The sequence below is a fragment of the Pristiophorus japonicus genome, chromosome 5, assembly GCF_044704955.1.
Source record: "Pristiophorus japonicus isolate sPriJap1 chromosome 5, sPriJap1.hap1, whole genome shotgun sequence".
Classification (NCBI taxonomy): Eukaryota; Metazoa; Chordata; class Chondrichthyes; family Pristiophoridae; genus Pristiophorus; species Pristiophorus japonicus.
Window position 1 is genome coordinate 39,077,447 of NC_091981.1, and position 26,191 is coordinate 39,103,637.

The following is a 26,191-nucleotide window of genomic DNA, read 5'->3' on the forward strand; positions in this document are numbered from 1 at the left end:
CCTGAGGAGCTCCTCGGCCAGATGCCATGGAGTGAGGAGGGGAAGAGATAGAGGTGGGGAGAGAAAGAGAGGGGGGAAGGAAAGTGAGGTGCATGTGCACAGGTGATGGCTGTGTTATATGTCCATCTGGGTGTATGCAATTTGTTGAAATGTATGGGGGCTGGGGACCACGATCCTGCTTTGCCTTTGTATTCTGTGTTGCTGGACATGTTGACCATGTGATTTATGTCAATAGTGGAAAAAGTGGGATGTGGGCGGGGGTTGGGTGTTATTGGCTGTGTTACTTATGATTTCAGACCAATGTTGGTATTAAACTTTGTTACTGAACATAACCTTGTTGCGCATTATCTCAGATAGCTGGACCATTACACACTGATGATTCCTTACTGTGAAAGGGTTAAATACAACTTAACATCAATCAACGTAAACTTTAATTGGCACTAACGTGATGGGCACCATTGAGGTCTGAGCTGCACACACACAGCTGTGTGTCAGCGTTGTCACTCACATCAGCATTCTTTTCAGCAAATCTTCCGATATCAGCTCCTCCCGTAAGATTATGATTTAATAAATGCCAGCCACACCATTGGCATCCGTCCCGGTTAGTTCCACTTTTTGTGGGCAGTTTATTGAGCGGGCGATATTGTGAGCGCTATGTGTGCGAGGTGGCGAAATTGACGGTGGCCGATCTCCATTGTCGCTAGTTTGGGTAAATATGCTCTTTGCGACAAAAAACAGTCGCCGGGCAATATTATTGAATCTCGGCGTTAAGTCTGTGAGGAAAGTAACGCTGGGGGATAATATGGGCGTTGAAATCACCCATTCCGCTGATTCCGCCCCAAAAAAGTGGGTGGGTGATCAATTGCCTTCATCATGACAATGCCCCGGTGCTCATTGTGAAGTTCTCTGATAAACACCTCTCTGCCCTTCTGGGGCATGACTACTCAGTTTCCCACAGTAGGCAATCGGCCTGAATCGAGAGTTCATCCTTGCGCCTATGAAACGGTTTAAACTCCTCAGGGCATGCCCCATAGTGGCTGCCCAGTCCCCATTCAGGACACATTTCTTAACTAAAGACAGTAGCGGGTCTTTATTTGTCCAGACTTTAATCTGACGGGCTGTCACAGGTGAGCCTTCACTTTCAAAAGCTTCAACAGCCATGACCATCTCAGCATCATGCTCAGTTGCCCCCTCAGTGGTGGCTAGTGGGAGCCTGCTGAGTGCATCGGCACAGGTTTCAGTGCCCGGTCTGTGCCGAATTGTGTAGTCATAGGCGGCTAACATAAGTGCCCACCTCTCTATGCGGGCCGATGCGTTCGCATTCATGGCCTTGTTGTCAGCCAAAAGGGACGTTAGGGGTTTGTGATCCGTCTCCAGCTCAAATTTCCTGCCAAATAGGTACTGGTGCATTTTTTTTTACTGCATATACACATGCTAGTGCTTCCTTTTCTACCATCCCGTAGCCCCTTTCTGCCCGGGACAGACTTCTGGAGGCATAAGCTATCGGCTATAACTGACCATTCTTACATGGGTCATATAACGTTAACAGTTTGTTGGAGCAGAACAAATTGCGTGCTCTATCAAAAGCCCTTTCCTGGCTGTCCCACCATATCCAATCGCGACCTTTGCGTAGGTGCACGTGTAGCGGCTCTAACAGCGTGCTCAATTTGGGAAGAAAGTTACCAAAATAGTTCAGGAGCCCAAGGAACGAACGCAGCTCCGTCATGTTATGGGGTCTGGGTGCTCTCTGGATTGCTTCCATTTTGGACGCAGTAAGTCTGATCCCATCTGCTGCTATCCTTCTCCCCAGGAATTCTACCTCTGGAGCTAAGAAGACGCACTTTGCCTTTTTCAGTCACAGCCCTACCCGGTCCAGTCTGCGTAGTACCTCCTCCAGGTTGTGGAGGTGTTCTTCAGTATCGCAACCCGTGATGAGGATGTCGTCTTGAAAAACCACCGTCCTTGGAATCGACTTGAGGAGGCTTTCCATATTTCGCTGAAAGATCGCGGCGGCCGAACGAAACCCGAACGGATATCTGTTATACTCAAACAACCCCTTATGTGTCGTGATGGCGGTCAGCTTCTTTGACTCACTCGCCAGCTCCTGGGTCATGTAAGTTGAGGTCAGGTCCAATTTTGAAAAAAGTTTGCCACCGGATAGCGTCGCAAAGAGGTCCTCTGCTCTCGGCAGCGGGTACTGGTCTTGGAGTGACACCCGATTGATGGTGGCCTTGAAATCGCCACATATCCTGACCGACCCATCCGCCTTGAGCACCTGCACGATCGGGCTCGCCCAGTCACTGAATTCGACTGATGAGATGATGCCTTCCCTCAGCAGGCAGTCCAATTCGCATTCTATCTTTTCCCGCGTCATGTACAGTACCGCTCTGGCCTTGTGGTGTACTGGCCTGGCGTCTGGGTTTATGTGAATCAATACCTTGGTCCCCATGAAAGTGCCGATGCTGGGTTGAAATAATGAGTCAAATTTGTCCAGGACCTGTGAGTATGATACTCGCTCCACAGAAGAAATTGCATTGACATCGCCCCATTTCCAGTTCATGACAGCAAGCCAACTCCTCCCCAGTAGTGTGGGGCCATCCCCTGGGACAATCCAGAGTGGCAACCTGTTCTCCGAATCTTTGTGGGTCACAACTACCGTGGCGCTGCCTAGCACCGTCATGATCTCCTTTGTATATGTCCGTAGCTGTGCATCAATCGGCAATAATTTTGGCCTCCTGGCCTTGGACACCCACAACCTTTCGAACTGTTTGCTACTCATCAGGGACTGGCTGGCCCCCGTGTCTAGCTCCATTAATACTGCGATGCCATTGAGGAGCACTTCCATCATTATTGGTGGCGTCCTGGTATATGAACTGTATATGTGCTCCACATGAACTCGCTGAACTTCAGCTTCCAGCGATTTCCTCCAGTATTCATTTGGTCTTGTAGGGCTTAAATCGGGCCCGTCCTCCTCGTACATCAACCTGGCTACAGGCTTCCTGCACATATGTGCCAAGTGACTGCTGACGTTGCAGTTTCTGCAGGTTTATTGCTGATACCTGCAAGCTCTGGCTGGGTGTTTGCCTCCACACCTCCAACATGAGCTAGAGGCCCCATTGTTGGAAACAAAAGGTCCAATACCAGTCGATCGTCTCTGACTGTCTCTGTAACTGTCCTTAAGCACACCATTAACAGGTTTTGATGGCCCCATTAATGGCCGCATTGTCCATTGTGATGGCATAAATCGCCATTCAGCTAGCCATTGTCTCTGTTGAATTCCCCCTTTGGGTTCGACTACATGCTGGGGCATGTCCAATTGCCCTTGTCTGCCTAGAGAACTGTGTGCTGCCTTAATAATGTTGACTCGCTGGTCGTTTGCCACATTTGAACCAAGATTTTTGCCATAAATCATTCTGGTCTCTTCCTCCCCTGAGATAATTGTCTGGGCTATCAGAGCCGCCGCTTCCAAGGTCAGATCTTTGGTCTCAATCAGTTTCCTGAAAACCCCAGCGTGCCCGATGCCCTCAATAAAAAAGTCTTGCAGCATATTCGCTCTGCATGCATCTGGGAACTTACATAGGCTCGCCAGTCGCCGGAGATCTGCCACGAAGTCTGGAACGCTTTGCCCTTCTCTCCGCCGGTGCGTGTAAAACCGGTGTCTCGCCATGTGGATGCTGCTCACCGGTTTAAGGTGTACCCTGAACTACTTACTGAGCTCTTCAAACGTCTTGTCCGCCGGCTTCTCTGACGCTAAAAGGTCCTTCATCAGGGAGTACGTTCTGGATCCACAAACTGTCAGGAGATGAGCCCTGCGTTTGTTGGCCAAATTCTATCCCAACCATTCCTTAGTGACTAAACTTTGCTGTAGTTTCTCAATAACGTTGTCCCAATCATCACCAACACAGTGCCTCTCTTCTGTGCTGCTAGTGGCCATGCTCGCTTGGTTTAAATCCCAGTTTCTCGTCGCCAATAATATGTCCTTACTCTGCAGTATAAATGCACACGAGGCCCATACTTGAGAGAAGGTCACTCAGTGACCAGTTACCTTTATTACCAAGACCTCAAGAGACTGAAGGTGGGCGGAGCTTCCCCTTCTATACTGGCAAGTCCAGGTTAGGAGTGTCTCCCACAAGTTCGCCCCCTGTGGTCAGTGTTCTCAAGGTGTACAACTTAGGTCAGCTTATACACGGGTTACAATGACAGTTGAATACATGACAGAGGTCTTCCTGCAAAGCCATCTGCAGTCTCCCGTGCAAAGTCAGCAGCCTTCCACCAACCAAGCTGCAGCCATTGGGGTAGTACTATGTAGGAGCACTAAGTCAGGTAAAAGCACACGGAAGACAGGCACTAAGGGATTGCACAAGGGTGATCAGTTGACTTTGGTATGTAATAATGGATGGTTTGATTTATAAATTTGGTTTGGAATGTTTGTTTTGTGCAGGCTTTTATTGTAGCATTGTGGCCAAAAGGATGCTGTGATAGTCAGTAACAGAGGGAAGGTAAGGTGCGTTACTGTTGGTGAATGGGGAATTGGGATTGTGTTCACTGATACCCAGTCGAATGAGTCAATCACGGACAGTCCGGCCAGAAAGGGGCTGTGTTGGTTGATTCTCCTTGCATTAGTGGATGAAAAATCTTATATTTCACCATAATTTACTGAGAGTTGTTTCCTGAAAGTGCACCCTACCTTAAGCTTTGAAATCATGGCCCAGAAATTGGGGTCAGAGGCTTCCCGCGGGCGGATGCCTCCGACCTGAAAAAATTCTCTGAATGTCCCGGAAGTTCGGAGACTTGTGGTCCTGGGCCTCTACGCAAAGACCTACGTAAAGGCCCAAATATTCCAGCTCCAACAACACTCAAGAAGCTCGATACCATCCAGGACAAAGCAGCCCGCTTGATTGGCACCCCATTCACCACCTTAAACATTCACTCCCTTCATCACCGGCGTATCGTGGCTGCAGTGTGTATCATCTACAAAATGCACTGCAGCAACTCGCCAAGGCTTCTTCGGCAGCACCTCCCAAACCCGCGACCTCTACCATCTAGAAGGACAGGGTCAGCGGGTGCATGGGAACACCTCCATCTTCACATTCGCCTCCAAGTCACACACCACCCTGACTTGGAAGTATATCAGCGTTCCTTCATCATCGCTTGGTCGAAATCCTGGAACTCCCTCCCTAACAGCACTGTGAGGGTGCCTTCGCTATACAGACTGCAGCAGTTCAAGAAGGCAGATCACCACTATCTTCTCAAGGGCAATTAGGGATAGGCAATAAATATTGGACTTGCCATTGACATGCACATCGCATGAACAAATTTTTTTTTAAAGCACTTGTATTCACATTTAATGCAACTGTGTAATTGTGTCATTTGTGAAACTCTAATGCAATGTCCTCTTCAGTTTCTTAGTGTAGCACCACTTAAGAGTTTGAAATGAGAAAGGCGACTTGGCCATCAAACCCACACTTTGCAATGGATCCTGTGTAATTTACACTCTTACCAATTTATTGAATTCACTGAATAGATATAAAATTCTAACCAAGCAAAAACTCCAGGGCATCAGTCTAATATTACAGCCTACATTATTCAGTCCTAACCAGTTGCATTCCACAGACAACATTCTCAAGCAGGTCTAAACAGGACTAGAAGAACTGTGTTCCATACAATCTTTGATCACCTATGTTTATACTAGCTCTTTTCTAAAGATTACTTACAGGATCTCCACGTGAACTGCTCTCTCCACGATCACCTGGAATTCCTCTTAGGCCTTTTTTACCCTAGGAATTAAGGCAAGCCATGTTAGTTATCAGAAATAAATTTAATACTCAGCAACTGAATTAAATTTATCCTATAGGGAAGAATAGTTTCACTGTCTCGGAATATGATGCACCCCAGTCAGATGAAAAATATAATTCACATGCTAAAAAAAACTAGAGCTATATTCACTGCAGCAGAGATGATATGGATCTAGTATAAATTTTTTAAGGGTTTGAGAGAATAAAGTGATTATTTCCACTATTCTCTAAATCAGTATCGGGTACGTAATCAGGAAGATCTTGCTTCACAAATCCAAGTTCTTTAAGGAGGTGACAGATATGGTAGATTGGGGAAATGCAGTGGATGTGGTGTATATGAACTTTCAGAAAGCCTTTGACAAGATACCATATAGGAGATAACTAGAGAAGATTAAGGGGTATGGAATTAGGGGAAAGATAGCAAATTCTATTAAAAACTGGTTAAAAGGGAGGATACAGAGCGTAGAGCCCTGATTTTAAATCCTTGGCCAGAGTTGTGCAGCCAGGGGTCGAGGCAGATGGCAAACCATCTGACCCTCCACAGAATTTTAACTCCCGGGCCTCATATGCATAGGTCAGTCTCTCACTCTAACCCAGAGGGAAGCACTATATGGCTGGCGGGCAAAAGTCAAATTTTGGACAGCAGGAGCGTGCTGCCGGGATCCTAAAGAAACGTTCCACGGCACTCAGCTAACTGGTTGGGCGGATGGCTCAGGAGGGCATTGTAGTCGGGGTTTGGGGGGTGGAGGAGAAGCCCAAGGCAAGGGAGGCCCAAAGTTTCCTTGTGGGGCTCAAAGAGCACTGGGCCTGGCTCATCTTGCCGCCTGGTAGGACTGGTGGGGAAGGCAGGGAGCTGTCTTGTGCAGGCCTCGGGTTAAAATTGCAGTCAAATTCCAATGATGTAACCGGAGCACGATCTGCATATTTAAAAAAGGACCCCACTGCATTCTGGCGGGCATCCCTCTCGCCTATTTAAAAGCGCAGGTTAAAATTACAGGCAGCAGGATCAAAGGGGGTAAATTTCTGCAACCATTTTAACTGCTTGCCCACCCTGTCTTCGCAGGGCCGGCAGGGTTAAGATCAGCCCTTAAGAGATAACAGCAGTTTCTTAGAGTGGTTGGAAATAAGTAGTAGTATTTATCAATCAACATACCAAAAAAAAAAATTATCTGGTTATTATCACATTGCTGTGGGACCTTGCTGCCGCGTTTCCTACATTACAACAGTGATTACACTTCAAAAGTACTTTGGGACATCCTGAGGTCATGAAAGGCACTATATAAATGCAATTTTTTTTTTTGCATTGAATTATTAGAATATGAACTGAATTATCACATTGGTTATTGAAGTTCAGTCAATCATGGCATTTAAGAAGAAACTACATAAACACATGAAGAGAGAAAATATTAAAGGATATAGGGAAAGAACAGGGAACTGAGGTTTCCAATGAAGAGCTAGCATAGACACAAGGATAAAGTACTGAATGGCCTCCCTTTGTATCAACATTTCTATGGGGTCGATTCCAACTTCAGGCATGGAACAGGGTCTCTTCTTTTTTACCACCAAGTTCAACTGGGCATGTGTGTACAGTGCACATTCTGCACATTTGTGCCTCTAAATTGGATTGTGGTCCTAAGTACATCATAGGATCCAGTTTACATACACTAATAAGGCTCTTGCCTGATTCAGGCAAGCATCTGTATGGCGGTGGAGCAAGAATGGGGTGCATAGCTGCTGCCCCATTTCCATCTAGCGAGCCCAAGGTAAAATTAGTCATTAATATTCTATAATATTCTCTTCATTTTGAACAATTATTCACACATTTTCTTTCATTATTCTTCATGCTTTAACATGCATTGCCATCAGCTAGTTTACTTGCTTTCATGTTTTTTTTTGTTACATAAACTGGGATTTAATGCCATGTAATCCATTGAGAAATAACCAGTCCCTATAGAAATCTGAATCCAAATGGAAAATATTGCAAATACGCAGCAGGTCCTTCAGCATCTGAAGAAAGAAAAGACAGGTTAACAGGGAAGGGAGGTAACTTTCCAAATCTGTGCCAACAGTGGGTGTGCGATTTCCAATTTTCACTGCTGGTAGGCACCGGGACGTACTTGGAAAATTTAGGCTCGGGGCTGTCACCAAACATTATCTTGTCTTTTATATTTACAGATGCTAACAAATTCACTGTGTATTTCCTACACTTGCAGTTTTTTTTCCTTTTTTATCCAACAAAACAGGACAATTCTGCACAAAGCAGAAGATACACATTTTTTGGTCACAATAACTATTTAAAGATAATGGGAAAGGTTTTACCGGTTTTCCACTATTGCCTTTTTCACCAGAAACTCCAACAACTCCACTGTCTCCCTGTGAGAACACAACATTCTATTAATACTTGTAACGTATTTGTAAATACTCTTTCTGTGCAAATCTAGTTCAGAAAATTCTCACCTGCTCTCCAGTTATTCCATCGATCCCATCGTCCCCATTACTACCCTGTTACAATAGAAAGTTGGGTTTCAGGACACTGGTGAAATTAGAAAATATCCAAATTTCACAAGACAAAGCAATTGAAAGTAAATAATTTTATTATGCCATATTTACCTTCTGTCCTCGATAACCTTTTCTTCCCTGAAATATATATGTAGTTGATTATAAAACTGTCAGACTAAGAAGTTGCGTATTTTTGATAAATGTTATTGATGTGAACAATAGATTAGGAACGTGTTCTTACATTGAAGCCTCTGTTACCTGGACATCCATCGTATCCAAGTGTACCATTATATCCAGGTGGGCCTCTCTCACCCTAAATAAACAATTAAACATTGAAACATTATTTTACGAGAACATGATATCAATCCAATGTTGCATAAGGTTTCAGTGACTATATTAGCCATGAAAAAAATTTAAAAGAAAAAAAATACATGGATAATGCTCTCAGCTCCATTTTCAAACTTCTGGCAGCATTGAATAGATTGGGCCTATACTCTCTGGAGTTTAGAAGAGAGGTGGTCTCATTGAAATATAAGATTCTGAGGGGGATTGACAGAGTAGATGCGGAGAGGTGTTTTTCCCCCTGGCTGAAGAGTCTAGATCTAGGGGGCACAGTCTCAGGATAAGGGGTCGGCCAGTTAAGACTGAGATGAGGAGGAACTTCTTCACTCAGAGGGATGTAAATCTTTGGAATTCTCTACCCCAAAGGGCTGTGGATGCTTAGTCATTGAGTATATTCAAGGCTGAGATCGATAGATTTTTGGACTCTAGGGGAATCAAGGGATATGGGGGATTGGGTGGGAAAGTGGAGTTGAAAGGCATGATATTGAATGGCAGAGCAGGCTTGAAGGGGCGTGTGGCCTATTCCTGCTCCGAATTCTTATGTTCTTATGTAGTATTCAATTCAGATACAATTCAATTTTTCATTTTCATGGCGGAGTAAGATTCATAATCGCAACTGGTCCAAGTTAGGATATGGGCAGCAGAGTTTTGAATGAGCTCAAGTTTATGTAGGGTGGAAGATGGGAGACCAGCCAGGACAGCATTAGAATAGTTAAGTCTAGTGGTAACAAAGAGATGGATGAGGGTTTCAGCAGCAGATGAGCTGAGGCAGCTGTGGAATCAGGCGATGTTAAGGAGGAGAAAGTAGGCAGTCTTGGTCACGAAGCGGATATGTGGTTGGTAGCTCATCTTGATGTCAAATATGACACCAAGGTTGTGAATGGTCTGGTTCAGCCTCAGACAGTTTCCAGGGAGAGAAGTGGAATCAGTGGCTAGGGAACAGAATTTGTGGAAGGGACCGAATTCCCAATAATTAGTTGGAGGAAATTTCATCTCATCCGGTGCTACATGTTGGACAAGCAGTGTGACAAATCCGAGAGAGTGAAGGGATCAAGAGAGGTAGTGGTGAGGTAGAGCAGAGTATCGTCAGCGTTAATGTGGAACCTGACGTTGTGTTTTCGGATTATGTCGTCGAGTGGCCACAAGTGAATGAAAAATGGGAGGGGGCCCAAGGATAGATTCTTGGGGGAGTCCAGAGGTAACTGTGTGGGATCGGGAAGAGAAACCATTGCAGGTGCGTCTCTGGCTACAACTGAATAGTTAACAATGGAACCAGATGAGGGTTGCCCCACCCAGCTGGAAGACTGAGGAGAGGCATTGGAGGCAGATGGAGTGGTCAACCATTTGAAGGCTGCAGACTTCGAGAAGTTGGAGAAGGATAGTTTACCATGGTCACAGTCACATAGGATGCAACTTGTGACTTTGATGAGTGTCATTTTAGTACTGTGGCGGGTCGGAAACCTGAATGTAATGAATCAAATGTGAAGTTGCGGGAAAGATGGGCATGGATTTGGGAGGTGACAACACATTCAAGGATATTAGAGAGGAGAGGGATATTGAAGATGGGATGGTAGTTTGCAAGGACAGAGGGGTAAAGGTTATGTTGTTTGAGGAGATGAGCGATGACAGCAGATTTAAAGGCGAGCAGGATCGTACCCAAGGAGAAGGAATCATGAACAACATTGGCTAATATCAGGGCCAGGAAGGAGAGCTGGGTGGTCAGCAGTTTGTGAGAATAAGGTCGAGGGAACAGGAGGTGGGTCTTATGGACAAGATGAACTTGGATAAGGCATGATGAGAGATAGGAGATAAACTAGAGAAAGATGCAAGTTCAGGACTAGGGCAGGTGGGAATCTTAAGAGGACATTTGGTCTTGTGGGCCAGGAAAGGAAGGGAAGCGGCAAAGGCAGCTGAACAGATGGTCTCAATCTTTATGACAAAGACGTCCATGAACTTCTTGCACTTGTTGTTGGATGTGAGGGTGCAGGAGGCAGGGGAGGTTGGTTTAAGAAGATGGTTTGTAGTAGAGAAGAGAATATGGGGTTTATCTTTGCATTCCAAGATGATCCTGGAATAGTGAGCAGTTTTGATAGAGGAGAGAAGGACCTGATAGTGCTTTATTTGGTCCTACCAGATCTGGCAATGAATGGTTAAGCCAGTTGTCTGCCATAGACATTCAAATCTGTGTCCTTTGGACTTAAGGGAGTCAAGATGAGGGCCATACCTGGGGGATAGACCAGGGTGAGGGAGAATAATGTTCTTGATGGGGATAAGGGCATCAAATGTGACAATGGATGATTGGGTGGGAGGGAGGGGGGTGCGGGAGGAGGGAGGCTGCATTCAGAGGGGGTAGGCTGAAGGCTTCTTTGAGGGGCTAAGGGAAGCACTCCTGCTCCACCTGGCCCACAAGGAGTGCTGAAAAAGGCGCTTACCTTGTAGAGCTGGGATACCCGACCCCTGGGAAACCTGCACAGCAGCAGTTAATGTTTTTTAATCGGCTCCCAATGCACTGTTGGAACCTGATTTTTATATGTTAATTAAGTGAACCGCCTCCTCATGACAGTACACTCGGACACCTCGATATCCAATGCCATAAAAAAGGCAGCGATCAGGTACGCCGTATGTTGGGGACACGTTCCCCATAATTACGTTTTTAACCCCCTCCCCGCCAACCCTCTCCCACTCGTGGGGGTTAATATTGAAGCCAGAATCTCTGATGGACCAGGGAGCCATGAGTCAGTAAAGGTAATTGCCATTTGTGAAGAAAAGTAGTGCACCTATTATCATTGGTATATCTGGCCAAAACATAAGTCCCATCTAGAGAAAGCAACACATTTATTGCTTTTAATGGATAGGCCTGGTCTTTCAAGTTTACTCTGGGTAAATCATAATTACTACCAGTGGAATCCAGATTTTAGATTTCACAGTCTTTTACCAAAATGTTCTAGTGTGTTCTCTGTTTTAGAAGGTTCCATTCAATCCCTTGATTGTAATATCTCTGTAACTACATCAGAATCTAATATTAGTTATTTTTGCTGAACAAAACTACTATATTTTTCCTGTTCAAAAAATCCAATAAAAATGTTCTAACTGCATAATGAATGCTCCGAACAAGTTAAATAAGAATTTGAGGAAGATCATAGGGATGATACAAAAATATCTGGATACAATGTCTTCATATTACTTATAATCCAAGTGTTCCCAAATTGAAGTGCAGTACTTGATTATCTTGCTGGTACCAGCCTAAGATTGACTGGAAATGTTAGTGAATGGGCAATATTTACAAAAGCAAAATACTGCAAATGGTGGAAATCTGAACTAAAAATAGAAAATGCAAGAAACATTCAGCAAGACAGGCAGTATCTGTGGAAAGAGAAACAGAGTTAACGTTTCAGGTCGATGACCATTCATCAGAACTGTAAGAAGTTTGAGATTTAACACTTTATAAGCAAGTACGGAGCCTGGGTAAAACGTTTGGGGAGGGGGGGCAAGTGGGTAGAGCAGAGGGGTGGAAAGAACAAAAGCGAAGGTCTATGATTGCGTAGAGGGCAGGAGTGATTAAATAACAAAAGGTATGATGATGCAAGGCAAAGGAGGGTGAAAATTGGAAGCAAGGTTGATTAAATTTTCCAGTTTGGGGCGAGAGCAAGAAGCAGCACCAACATAGTCATCAATGTACCGGAAAAAGAAATGAGGGAGTATATCCGAGTAAGACTGAAACAAAGACTGTTCCACCTATCCCATGAAAAAACAAACATAGCTAGGACCCATATGGGTTCCCATTGCAACAACTTTTATTTGGAGGAAGTGAGTGGAGTCAAAGGTTACTACTCTGCTGTCTTCCAACTCTCCTGTGGCTATTCAAGGCTTGAACCATCCCTCATGGATAAGCCGGCAGCTACCCTCTGTGTCTCTCTTGGCATTCTTCGAAGGGCCCATTGAGGCCTGCTTTGCTGCCTCTTTACAAGCAGCAACCCAAACTGCCCCATCCTCGGGTCTCACCAACCTTCCTACCCAGCATGCCTGCTGGATGCCAATGTGGCCAACCTTCCCGTCCCCCTCATCTCTCATAGCACTGTTCCCTTGGACTCTGCCAGTGGACCAACAATCACTGACCCTCTCTGCATTTCTCTCCAGAATGTCCAGTCAAACATGGATATGAGGGTGTGGTTAAACAGAGTGACCGCTGCAGAAGTATTGTAAAGAATAACCAAGGCTCTTGCCATCCACAGCCTTATTGTGGACAATTACATTGACATCCTTTGAGGAGCTCACCTAGTTCCACTTTTCTCTCTCCCTTAAAATCTTCATTAGCTACCGTGCCCCAAACAATGCACCTATTTCCACAATATATTCTCCCCACCAATTTCCAGCCTCAACGTCTGCACTGAGTGACTTCTCATCTTTTGTGATTTCAATCTTCATCTTAGTTCCCCTTGCACTCTCTCTGAATTTACTGACCTCCTGTCCAGTACATCTATATTACAACAGTGACCACACTCCAAAAGTACTTCATTAGCTGTAAAGCACTTTGAGACATCCGGTGGTCATGAAAGGCACTATATATATATAAATCTTTCTTTCTATATAAACTCTCCTATCCATACTCACAGCCACCCCTTCGACCGTGCCATCTCCCATGGTCACTATCACAGACAAGGCCATCACTGACCAATTATTTGAATTCCTCACCACCCATATCCCCCACCCACTTTCACCCTCATTTCATTATATGTCCACACCTAGAAAAATCTCTCCCCCAAGTCACAAAACATTTTCTAAATCCCACTGCCTAGCCTTTGACCCTCCATTTGTTACAATGGACACAAGTTTGCCACGACACTTAGAATGGCGCACCTCCGTGAGGTGCGGCAACTTTCTGGAACAAAAAGCGCGCCTAAAACTTACCGAGGAATTCTACCCGCTCCTTGGGACCTCTTCAGACTCGGCGTAGTGCACCACATCCAGTGAAGGGGCGGAGCCAGGTCTCGCCGCTGAAAACAGTGCCGGGACCTCTGCACATGTGCGCTAGAGTGTGTGCGCATGTGCAGTAGCTCCTCGCCCCCGAATCTCTGCAGGCTATGTGGGAGGGGCCCGAAGCACGCCGCCCCTAGGCCGAATGGGCTCCTGGAGCGGGTGATCGACTATGCGGAGGAGAAGGAGATCCTGAGCTCGGACCTGGAGACGGCAATGCCCATCATCGGCAACAGGAGATCCCGGGAACAGAAAGCCAAACAGGAAAGGGAGAAGGAGCTGGCAAAAGTGACCATCAAGAAGGAAGATGACAAACTCATTATGAACAAGATGGAAATTTCTCAAAGTGCAGCAGAGCGTGGTCTCTGGGAGCATCTGGGAAATGTCGTCAAAGCCTTGATTGCTCTCACTGACTGAGGCCATCGAGTGTTCCTTGGGACTGGCTTGGAGATGTTCGGGGAGGCGTGGGTAGCAGGAAAGCAAAGAGATTGGGGGAAGACGTGAGTAGGATGGGACCTGGGCAGGCTCGCCTGTTTAATGTTGCCCGCTGTTTGGGGGCAGGATTGGGGCGGTCTCCGTGAAATGAATCCTGAAGATGGGCGCAGCCTTCCAAACAGAAAAGACTGAAAGGACTCAGAACTTGAAACAATAAAATCCAAGCTCACTGAATCAAAAAAAAAGGGATTCCCATGGTGTTGTCCAGGTGTGTTTTGTTACAGGGAACAAGATCCTCAGGATACTGAAGTCCAAGGGGCTGGCTCCAGACCTTCCAGAGGATTTGTACCATTTCCCCACCCCCTCCCCTCTTCTCCCCCTCCCCTCCTCTCCTCCTCTCCCCCCCTGCCCCCGCCTTCCCTTCACATAAAGATAAGACTTCTATTTTTTATTTGTTATTGAGTGATTGATTGCTTATGGTCTTGGTGCTTTAGGTGCAGGGTTCCTTCTATTTTTTTATTTGTTAATTAATTGCTTATTACTTTTTGTGCTTTGTTTAGTGCTTGTTGCTTTAAATGTACTGATTTGTTTAGTGCTTAGTGCTTTAAATTACTTATGCTTCTTTAATGTTGTTGTGAAGGTGTTTAGCGCTTTGGAAAATCCTCTCACTTCCCTTTCACCCGCCCTCCCCCCCTCACCCCCACACATCTCTGGCTACCTGCGCTGATTTCTTAAGTCTCCGCAAGGTTTTTCTGAGCGTACAAAAGTAGACACATACACTGGCCTAAGTTAGTTTGGAGTAACTTTTCGCTGGCTAAACTTGCTTACCAAAACAGGTGTAAGTGGCAGGTAACGCCTCCTTTTGAAAAAAAAAACTGAACTAAAAAGAAACTGAACTTACTCACTTAAACTGGAGCAAACTAAATGGGGAGAATTGCGATTTTTAAGATACTCCAAAAAAAATTAGTTGCTCCAAAAAAATAGGAGCAACTCCTGGAGAAACTTGGGCTAATAACTTCTGTAGCTGTCAGTCTGTTCAAGCACTTTCTCATGTCAATCTTTTAAGCTCTTACCCCAAGAAATACCTTTATTCTCTCCCATCCCAGTTGATCCCCCTGTTATCGCTCCCATCTTCACTTCCACAAGTCCAAGGGGTGCAGACCTGAGTATATCTGGCACATAACTGGTTTAGCCATTCATCACCAATTCTGGCTGGATCAGGCATCATTATCCTCTGCTAAAACCATCCACTACTCCAGCATCATCCTGAAGAGCAAAGATCACTCCCAGCTTCTCTTCTGGGGGGCATTCTTTTCATGTTGTGAGGTGGAATTTTAACCTGGAGCAGCGCATGGGTTTGGGTGTGGGTGGGGGTTAAAACCAGCAAAAATGCGAATGTATGAATTCCGCTGTTAACTCAAGCACGTTATGTTGATTGCACGTAACCCGTTCGGAACAGATTGGTTATTAACATATGGTTATCGCTCAATTGGAGCAATATTTCAACACCGTTTTAAACTTAACATTGCATTCACGGGTTTCCTAGACTTCCTGAAACTCACCATTGAAAGTAAGATGACAACACAATAGCAATTGAGGGGGCTAATTATAACTCATAGACATACTGCAATAAATCCTCAATACTCAGCTGCTTTCTTATCTACTAGTGGGAAAAGGTTTGTTCACATAGTACATTTGCTGAGAGTTTACTTTCTACACTTTGGAATCTTCTGAATCATATCAGGATTGGTGGTGCCTTGGCTGCCTTAGATTAGACCTCAGATGAGGAGCAATATGACCAGCTACAGTCTGCTGCTGAGAGACCTGCTACTGGACATCAAAGATGGGGTAGCAGAGAGGGGAGTAGCAGAGAGTTGCAGATTGCAGGAGTCACACCCCGTGGGACAGCATGTACAGGCAGAGGCTGAGTTTCCTTGACACGTCAGAACAGCAGTATTTCATAAGGCTCAAGTTGCTGCGTCAGGCAGTGGCAGAGATCTGCAGCCTCCTAGAAGACAATTTGTTCCCTGCTGGACCTGGTGGCCATGCGTTACCAGTGGCTGTCAAAGTGACCATCGTCCTTAACTTTTTTGCCTCTGGATCCTTCCAGGGGTCTACCGGAGACATATCCAGGATCTCCAAGTGTACTATTGACTTTGGGAGGGAGTGATGTTATGTATGGATAAGACAGATGACCGATGGGTTGTTTGCCACGGCTGGCAATTATGTGAACTTTGGTCACAATGACGCTCATCAGAATGTGCAGGGACTCGGGTTTGCATCTCTGGCTGGCTTCTCACAGACACAGGGCATCATAGACTGCACACACATGGCAATCCAGGCATCCCCAGATTAACCAGGAGCATTAGTCGCAAGGGCTTCCACTCCATCAATGTGGAGCTGGTGCGCAACTACAGAAAGATATTTCTGCAGGTATGCACGATTCCCAGGGAGTTACCATAATGGTTTTGTCCTGCAGCAGTCTAACATCTCTGACATCTTTGGACCAACAAGCAGACTTAACAGGTGGTTATTAGGATACCCACTTAAAACTTGGCTGATGACGCCCATCAGAAACCCGATCAATGAAGCTCAACAAGGCTACAATTAATACCATATGACACCAAATGTGTGATCAAACAAACCACACCACCAGCCAAGGTGTCCAGAATAGTTGTGGTGTGCTGCGCTCTGCACAACATTGCACAGCAGCAAGGTTTGGACCTGCAGGAGGAACAAGGCACAAAGCGCACATGGTCTGGACAATTCCGAGGAAGAGGAAGTTGATGAAGGCAATGCAGCATCAGCTGCTCACATTGCTGCCAGGGATGCCCTTATTAATGTAAGATTCACTTAGGTTGCACCTGTAGACCGATGTCAAAACCTCATGCAATGGCCACTCTTCCCACCTGCCCTCTATACCCCTGCCCCTGCAATGCCACTGATACACAGCAGTCCTGCAACAACCAACCACCTCTAACACCCCCCGCCCCCGCAATGGTCCTCATCAATTCATGTCTTCCAAATCACCATCAAGCAAGTTAAAAAGCAACTTGCCATCCAGCAACCAAGAATGGACAAGATGGGAAAGTACTGCAAAAGAACATTTGTGTGATTCTACTAAAGAACAGAAAGTTCACAACATAACATTTTATCTTACACCCATGTGCATACTCTTGTGCAACTACAAAGCCTTACTCTTCCTTTTTCTACCGCTCTAAGTGCTGCAACCCCTGTGGCTTCAGCAGAGGTGGAGGCAGGCTTCACAGATCCCTGCTGTGACTGTTGAGATGTTCTTGGCCGCTGACCCCAGGGATTTGGAACCCGTGAGGGCCCCTCCAAAGACTGCTCTACTTGCACCTGTGCAGAGGCAGACTTGGCTTTCAGGGTACAAGGCAGCATGTTGGGTACTGACTGAGGGTGGGGGAGGGCAACGGGTGAGAAGTGGAAGCACTTCGCGTGGAGTTTACACTTCCATGTCCTCTTTCACCATCATCCCGCTCATGGGCCAGCAACACTTCAGCGTTACCACTCTGCTGGAGGGCACTTTGGTGCAGATCAGTGTAGTATTGTAAGGCCACAGCAAAGGTATCGGTCCTCTTAGTTAAGACGGCAGACGTGTTGGCATCCAGAATGTGCACGGTTATTGTCAAAGCATGCATGCACCCATTTGATGTTCCATGGAGTTGACCACTCGATCCATGCAAGAAGACATCATCGTAATTCCCTGCAACAACAACCCACTCATGCTTGAGGCAGACTTCTTCATTTCTCAGTAATTGTGATCAGTGTGCTTGAAATGCATGCATGAAGGCCTCGATGGAGACAAAAGATATAAATTAGTACTAGAAAGGTAAGTATATTGTAACTTATCATTATGAAGATGATTTCACTCACTATTGAAATTAAGTGACCATGACTAAGTGTTGTATAACATGTGGGTCGTTGATATTTAATTGTGTCACCAGGTAGTTGGGAAATCCCCATCTCCGATTGGAAGTGATGCCGAAATGCCACTGATCTCTAGGGCTCCTCTACAGTTGTTAGCTGGGAAATCTGGGGGGCACCACCTCCAGTTCTCTCTTTCTCCCTAGTTTTCTGTGCTCTCTTCTCCTGCAATGAAGAAAGAATGGACTTTTGTGATTGTAATGGCATGTCTTCACTGATGGATGCAGTGCATTTGGTGAAGGTGACTATCAGAGGTATGATATTGCATAAGGATCAGGGTGAGTGGCAGTGGTGGATAGATAACTGGGGTTATGAGGAAGTACAAAGAGATGTATGGGTGCACTTGTAAAGTAAGTGGATATGAGGACTGCTGTGATGGAGTAGGCTTGACAAGGCAGTGAGGGGGGTAGGATGATGCGCAATGCAGGATATAGGTGAATATGCAACTGTGCTCACCTTTCCTCGCCTGATTAGGTCATTAAAGCGCTCCTGCACTGAATCCAGGAGCATGGCTCCTGTTACTGACCTCCTCGACACCGCCAGCTGTGCCTTCTTTGTGGCAGGTTTCTTCCTCCCATTGCTGGGGATGAGCATCTCTCTCTTGCTCCTCACAGCTCCATCAGTATATCAAGGGAATGGTCATTGAAGTGGGATGCAGCTTTGAGCATCTGGAATTCACTGTCACACCTTATCTTTTCTTGTTTCCGACTCCAACTCCTCCATATTCCATTTTGGATTGGTCCTTTAAATAATGGATTTGAGATTGTGCCAGGCAGGTCCTCCTAACGCCCACTGCCGTGCAATTGATGCAAAACCAAGAAGTAAAATGATAACAAGCTTGCTGTGTTAAAATGCCACTGTCAGACACACTGAACTTATTTCCGGGTTTCCCATGTGATATTGGCCCCTCCGTGCTCCCAACATTTCTCCAAGTTAATAATGGGGGGCCCTTCCTTACCCAGTCTGGCCTATATGTGACTACAGACCCACAGCAATGTGGTTGATTCTTAAATGCCCTCTGGAATGGCCTAGCAAGCCACTCAGTTGTAACAAACGGCTACAAGAAACAATAACAATAAAACTGGATAGACCACCCGGCATCGACTTTGGCACCAGCTTCGGACACGACAATGGCACACCCAGCCCAGTCGACCTCGCAAAGTCCTCCTCACCAATATCTGGGGACTTGTAGCAAAATTAGGAGAGCTGTCTCACAGACTAGTCAAGCAACAGTCTGACATAGTCATACTCAAGAATCATATCTTTCAGCCAATTTCCTGGACCTCCATTACCATCCTTGGGTATATCCTGTCCCACCGGCAGAATAGATCCACGAGAGGTGGTAGCACAGTGGAATACTGTTGGGAGGGAGTGGCTGTGGGTGTTATGTATGTAACCCTTGGCAACCTGTATCATACCACCACCAGTGGGCTTACCTGTTGGAGTCGCAAGGCATCCCAGCATATAAGCAAGCCTCCCATGCTGTACCAACACTCTGGAATTTAATTGAAGGAGCTAAGGTCACACTTACTCATTGCATACAGTACTCAGTCGTATCACTTTATTATGATTGTAACAATTGGCGACGAGATAACGAACAACCACGCGAAAATGCAAAGAACTGTTGGTATCCTGGAGAAATTCTCAGAGGGGGACGATTGGGAGGCCTTCGTGGAGAGACTCGATCAATACTTCGTGGCCAACGAGCTGGAAGGGGACGTGAATGCTGCTAAACGAAGGGCGATCCTCCTTACCGTCTGTGGGGCAACAACACATGGCCTCATGAAGAATCTTCTAGCTCCGGTAAAACCAACAACCAAATCCTATGAACAAATGTGTACGCTGGTCCGGGAGCACCTAAATCCGAAGGAAAGCGTTTTGATGGCAAGGTATCGATTCTACACGTATCAACGGTCTGAAGGCCAGGAAGTGGCGAGCTACGTCACCGAACTAAGGCGCCTTGCAGGACATTGCGAATTCAATGGATTCCTTGAGCAAATGCTAAGAGACTTTTTTGTGCTTGGCATTGGCCATGAGGTTATCCTTCACAAACTATTGACTGTTGAAACACCGAATCTGAGTAAAGCCATAACGATAACCCAGGCATTTATGTCCACCAGCGATAACACCAAACAAATTTCGCAGCATATTTGGCTAGTGCTGTACACAAAGTAACGTCGTTTTCAGGCAGGAATGCATATGGCAAAATGTACACTCCGGCAGCTGCACGACCTCAGATGACCCCGAGTCCGCCATCAATCGTTAATGCGAGGCAGTTAATACTTTGTTGGCACTGTGGAGGTGATCATCGAGTCCATCAATGCCACTTCAAACACTATGCATGCAAAGGCTGTGGAATAATGGGACACCTCCAGTGAATGTGCAGATGAGCTGCAAACCCTGCAAACCACCACGTTGCAGAGGAAGATCGAACCATGGTGGATCAGGCTGAACTAGAGACTCGAACCGAGGAGGCAGAAGTGTACGGGGTACACACCTTCACCATGAAATGTCACTGATCATGTTAAAAGTTGAACTGAATGGAATTCCAGTATCCATAGAACTGGACACGGATGTGAGTCAGTCTATCATGAGCAAAAAGGCCTTCGACAGGCTGTGGTGCAACAAGGCACACAGGCTCAAGCTTAGCCCCATTCACACCAAGCTTAGAACTTACACCAAGGAGCTAATCCCTGTCATTGGCAGCACAAAAGTAAAAGTCTCCTATGATGGAGCAGTGCACGAACTCCCACTATGGATTGTGCCAGGAGATGGCCACACACTGTTTGACAGAAACTGGTTAGGAAAAATCCGCTGGAACTGGGACGACATCCGAGCACTTTCGTCCATCGACGACGCCTCATATGCCCAGGTTCTGAGCAGGTTCCCGTCGTTGTTTGAGCCAGGCATTGGAAGTTTCTCGGGGGCGAAGGTGCAGATCCACTTGGTTCCCGGTACACGGCCCATCCACCACAAGACACTGGCAGTGCCATATATGATGCGAGAGAAAGTGGAAATTGAGCTGGATAGGCTGCAAGGAGACGGCATCATTGCGCCGGTGGAGTTCAACAAGTGGGCCAGTCTGGTTGTTCCGGTTCTGAATGGTGATGGCACGGTCACAATTTGTGGGGACTATAAAGTAACAATTAACCGTTTTTCGCTGCAGGACCAGTACCCGCTACCCAAGGCAGACGACCTATTTGTGACCCTGGCTGGAGGAAAGATGTTCACCAAGTTGGATCTGACCTCGGCCTACATGACGCAGGAGCTGGAGGAATTTTCGAAAGGCCTCACCTGCATCAACACGCACAGATGCCCATTTGGGATTCGTTCGGCCGTGGCAATTTTCCAATGGAACATGGAGAGCCTGCTAAAGTCAGTTCCGCACACCGTGGTCTGCCAGGAAGACATACTGGTCACAGGTCGGGACAGCATCGAACACTTGAAGAACCTGGAAGAGGTTCTAAGTTGGTTAGATCGCGTGGGACTCAGGTTGAAACGCTCGAAGTGTGTTTTCCTGGCACCAGAGGTCGAGTTCTTAGGAAGAAGAATTGCGGCAGACGGCATCAGGCCCACCGACGCCAAGACGGAGGCCATCAAGAATGCACTGAGACCAAAGAACGTGATGGAGCTGCGGTCGTTCCTGGAACTCCTCAAATATTTAGGTAATTTCCTACCCGGGTTAAGCACCTTGCTAGAACCCCTACATGTGCTACTGTGCAAGGGAGACGACTGGGTATGGGGGAAATCACAAGAGGCTGCTTTTGAGAAAGCTAGAAATCTGTTGTGTTCCAACAAACTGCTTGTTCTGTATAACTAATGTAAATGATTAGTGCTAGCTTGCGATGCGACGTCATACGGGGTTGGGTGTGTGTTACAACAGGCTAACGAATTGGGAACATTGCAACAGGTCGCCTATGCATTTAGGAGTTTGTCCAAAGCCGAAAGGGCTTACAGCATGATTGAAAAAGAAGCTCTGGCATTCATTTACGGGGTGAGAAAAATGCACCAGGATCTGTTTGGTCTCAAGTTTGAGCTAGAAACTGACCATATCGCTATTCTCAGAGAGCAAAGGGATTAACACCAATGTCTTTGCCCGCATCCAAAGATGGGCACTCATGCTGTCTGCATACAACTATGTAATCCGCCACAGACCAGGCACAGAGAACTGCATTGATGCTCTCAGTCGGCTACCATTGCCCACCACCGGGGTGGAAATGGCACAGCCTGCAGACTTGCTCTTGGTAATGGATGCATTCGAAAACGAAAAGTCACCCATTACAGCCCGGCAGATTAGGACCTGGACCAGCCAGGATCCTTTACTGTTCCTGGTAAAAAACTGTGTCCTCCACGGGAGCTGGTCCAGCGTCCCAGCGGAGATGCATGAAGAGATCAAGCCATCCCAGCAGCGCAAAGACGAAATGTCCATACAGGCGGACTGTCTTTTGTGGGGTAATCGTGTGGTTTTGCCTAAGAAAGGCAGGGAAACGTTCATACGTGACCAACACAGTACCCACCCGGGCATAGTAATGATGAAAGCTATAGCCAGATCCCATGTGTGGTGGCCCGGCATCGACTCAGACTTAGAGTCATGCATGCATCAATGCAACACTTGCTCTCAACTGAGCAATGCACCCAGAGAGGCACCGCTAAGTTTGTGGTCATGGTCCTCCAAACCGTGGTCTAGGATCCACGTTGACTTAGCGGGTCCATTCCTCGACAAAATGTTCTTGATTGTTGTGGATGCTTATTCAAAATGGATTGAAGGTGTAATAATGTTTGTAAGCACGTCCACTGCCACCAGTGAAAGCCTACGAGCCATGTTTGTCACACACGGCCTGCTGGATGTCCTTGTCAGAGACAATGGGCTGTGTTTCACCAGTGCTGAATTCAAGGAATTCATGACCCGCAATGGGATCAAGCACATCACATCTTCCCCGTTCAAGCCTGCATCCAATGGTCAGGCAGAACGGGTAGTCCAAACCATCAAGCAAAGCTTGAAACGTGTGTTGGAAGGCTCCCTGTAGACCTGCCTGTCCCAAGTCCTGCTCAGCTACCGCACCAGACCCCACTCGCTCACCAGCGTTCCCCCAGCCGAGCTGCTCATGAAAAGGGCGCTCAAAACAAGGCTCTCTCTTGTCCACCCTGATCTCCATGATCATGTCTAGGGCAGGCAGCATCAACAAAGCACGTACCATTATCGCGCAAACTTGTCACGCGATATTGAAGTCAATGACCCTGTATTTGTACTCAATTGTGGATATGTCCCAAATGGCTTGCTGGCACTGTTATAGCCAAAGAAGGGAGTAGTGTGTTTCAGCTCAAACTGGCCAATGTACTAACGTGCAGAAAGCATTTGGACCAAACCAAATTGCGATTCACAAACAGCCACGAGCAACCCGAAGAGAACACCACCAATTTCGACCCTCCAACACACACACAAGTAGCAACCGACATCACAGTTGACCATGAAGCTGAACTCCCCATCCCCCAGCAGCCCGGCAAGGCCAGCTGCCCAGCAGCCCAGTGAAGAACCAACCAACTCACCCACACCTGCATTTGTACCGAGACGATCGACAAGGGAGCGAAAGTTTCCAGATCGTCTCACCGTGTAAATAAGTGTACTATTGACTTTGGGAGGGAGTGATGTTATGTATGTAACCCTTGGCAACCTGTATCATACCACCACCAGAGGGCCTACCTGTTGGAGTCCCAAGGGATCCCAGCATCCCTTGGGAGCACTGTATATAAGCAAGCCTCCCATGCTGTACCAACACTCTGGTGTTTAATTAAAGGAGCTAAGGTCACACTTACTCATTGCATACAGTACTCAGTCATATCACTTTATTATGAGTGTAACACTGGGAGTCCTCAACAATGACTCCAGATCCCATGAAGTCCCATGGCACCACATCAAACATGGGCAAGGAAATCTCCTGCTGATTACCACCTACAACCCTCCCTCAGCTGATGAATCATTTCTCCTCCATGTTGAACACCACTTGGAAGAAGCACTGAGAGTACCAAAGGCCAAGAATGTACTCTGGATGAGGGACTTCAAAATCCATCACCAAGAGTGGCTCGGTAGCACCACTACTGGCCGAGCTAGCCAAGTCCTGAAGGTCAGACTTGGCCTGCAGCATATGGTGAGAGAAACGCAGTGGGAAAAACCTACTTGATCCCATTCTCACCAACCTACCTGTCACAGATGCATCTGTCCATGACAGTATTGGTAGTACTGACCACTGCACAGTCCGTGTGGAGATGAAGTCCTGTCTTCATGCTGAGGACTCACTCCATCATGTTCTGTGGCATTATCACTATGCTAAATGAGATAGATTCAGAACAGATCTAGCAGCTCAAAACTGGGCATCGATGTGGTGCTATGGGCCATCAGCAACAGCAGAATTGTATTCCACCACAATCTGTAACCTCATAGCTCGGCATATCCCTCACTCTACCATTAACATCAAGCCAGGCAACCCAACCCTGGTTCAATGAGGAGTGTAGAAGAGCATGCCAGGAGCAGCATCAGGTATATTTAAAAATGAGATGCCAACCTGGGGAAGCTGCAACACAGGACTACATGCATGCTAAACAACAGAAGCAGCATGCTATAGACAGAGCTAAGTGATCCCACACCAACAGATCAGATCAAAGCTCTGCAGTCCGGCCTGCCATATCCAGCCGCGAATGGTGGTGAACCATTAAATAACTGATGGGACGATGATACGCTATGAACATTTCCATCCATGATGAGAGAGCCCAGCACGCGAGTGCAAAAGACAAAGCTGAAGCTTTTGCAACCATCTTCAGCCAGAAGTACCGAGCGGATGATCCATCTTGGTTGCCTCCTGAGGTTCCCACCATCAGAAAAGCCAGTCTTCAGCCAATTCGATTCACTCCACATGGTATCAAGAAATGGCTGAACACACTCGATAGAGCAAAGGCTATGAGCCTCGACAATACCCCAGCTTTCGTGCTGAAGTCTAGTGCTCCAAAATTAGCCTTGCCTCTAGCCAAGCTGTTCCAGTACAGCTACAGCACTTTCATCTACCCAACATTGTGGAAAACTGCCCAGGTATGTCCTGTCCACAAAAATCAGGACAAATCCAATCCAGCCAATTACCATCCCATCAGTCTACTCTCAATCATCAGCAAAATGATGGATGGTGTCGTTGCCAGTGCTATCTAGGGGCACTTACTCAGCGATGACCTGCTCACCGATGCTCAGTTTGTGTTCCTGACCTCATTACAGTCTTGGTCCAAACATGGTCGAAAGAACTGAATTCCAGAGGTGAGGTGAGAGTGACTGTCCTTGACATCAAGGCAGCATTTGACTTCCCATGTCTCGGGAGCTTCCTATCAACAAGAACAGGCATCGACGACGAGATCCAACACCGCCTCCAGTGCGCCAGTGCAGCCTTCGGCCGCCTGAGGAAAAGAGTGTTTGAAGACCAGGCCCTCAAAACTGCTACCAAGCTCATGGTCTACAGGGCTGCAGTAATACCCGCCCTCCTGTATGGCTCAGAGACATGGACCATGTACAGTAGACACCTCAAGTCACTGTAGAAATATCACCAATTATGTCTCTGCAAGATCCTACAAATCCCCTGGGAGGACAGGTGCACCAACATCAGCGTCTTCTCCCAGGCTAACATCCCTAGCATTGAAGCACTGACCACACTCGATCAGCTCCACTGGGCAGGGCACATAGTTCGCATGCCAGACACGAGACTCCCAAAGCAAGTGCTCTACTCGGAGCCCCTTCATGGCAAATGAGCTAAAGATGGGCAGTGGAAATGTTACAAGGACACCCTCAAAGCCTCCCTGATAAAGTGCGACATCCCCACTGACACCTGGAAGTCCCTAGCCCAAGACCGCCCTAAGTGGAGGAAGTGCATCCGGGAGGACGCTGAGCACCTCGAGTCTCAACACTGAGAGCGTGCAGAAATCAAGGGTAGGCAGCGAAAAGAGCGTGCAAAAAACCAGTCCCACCCACCCCTTCCCTCAACGACTATCTGTCCCACCTGTGACAGAGTCTGTGGCTCTCGTACTGGACTGTTCAGCCACCAAAGAACTCACTTTAGAAGTGGAAGCAAGTCTTCCTCAATTCCAAGGGACTGCCTATGATATGGATAATTTGACTGAGTGTGGCATCAAGGAGCCCTAGTAAAATTGAAGTCAATGGAAATCAG

At 46.8% G+C, this 26,191-nt stretch overlaps 1 protein-coding gene across 1 annotated transcript in view; it reads right to left on the bottom strand.

Annotated features, from left to right (window-relative positions):
• LOC139264304 (collagen alpha-6(VI) chain-like) overlaps positions 1-26,191 on the bottom strand; it is a 266,694-nt gene that overhangs the window by 181,915 nt on the left and 58,588 nt on the right. Inside the window, exons 13-17 of the mRNA XM_070880548.1 lie at positions 8,536-8,607; positions 8,406-8,432; positions 8,253-8,297; positions 8,115-8,168; positions 5,715-5,777 (exon numbers count right to left, since the gene is read on the bottom strand). Coding sequence (XP_070736649.1) covers positions 5,715-5,777; positions 8,115-8,168; positions 8,253-8,297; positions 8,406-8,432; positions 8,536-8,607 — 261 coding nt within the window. The remainder of the gene's footprint in view (positions 1-5,714; positions 5,778-8,114; positions 8,169-8,252; positions 8,298-8,405; positions 8,433-8,535; positions 8,608-26,191) is intronic.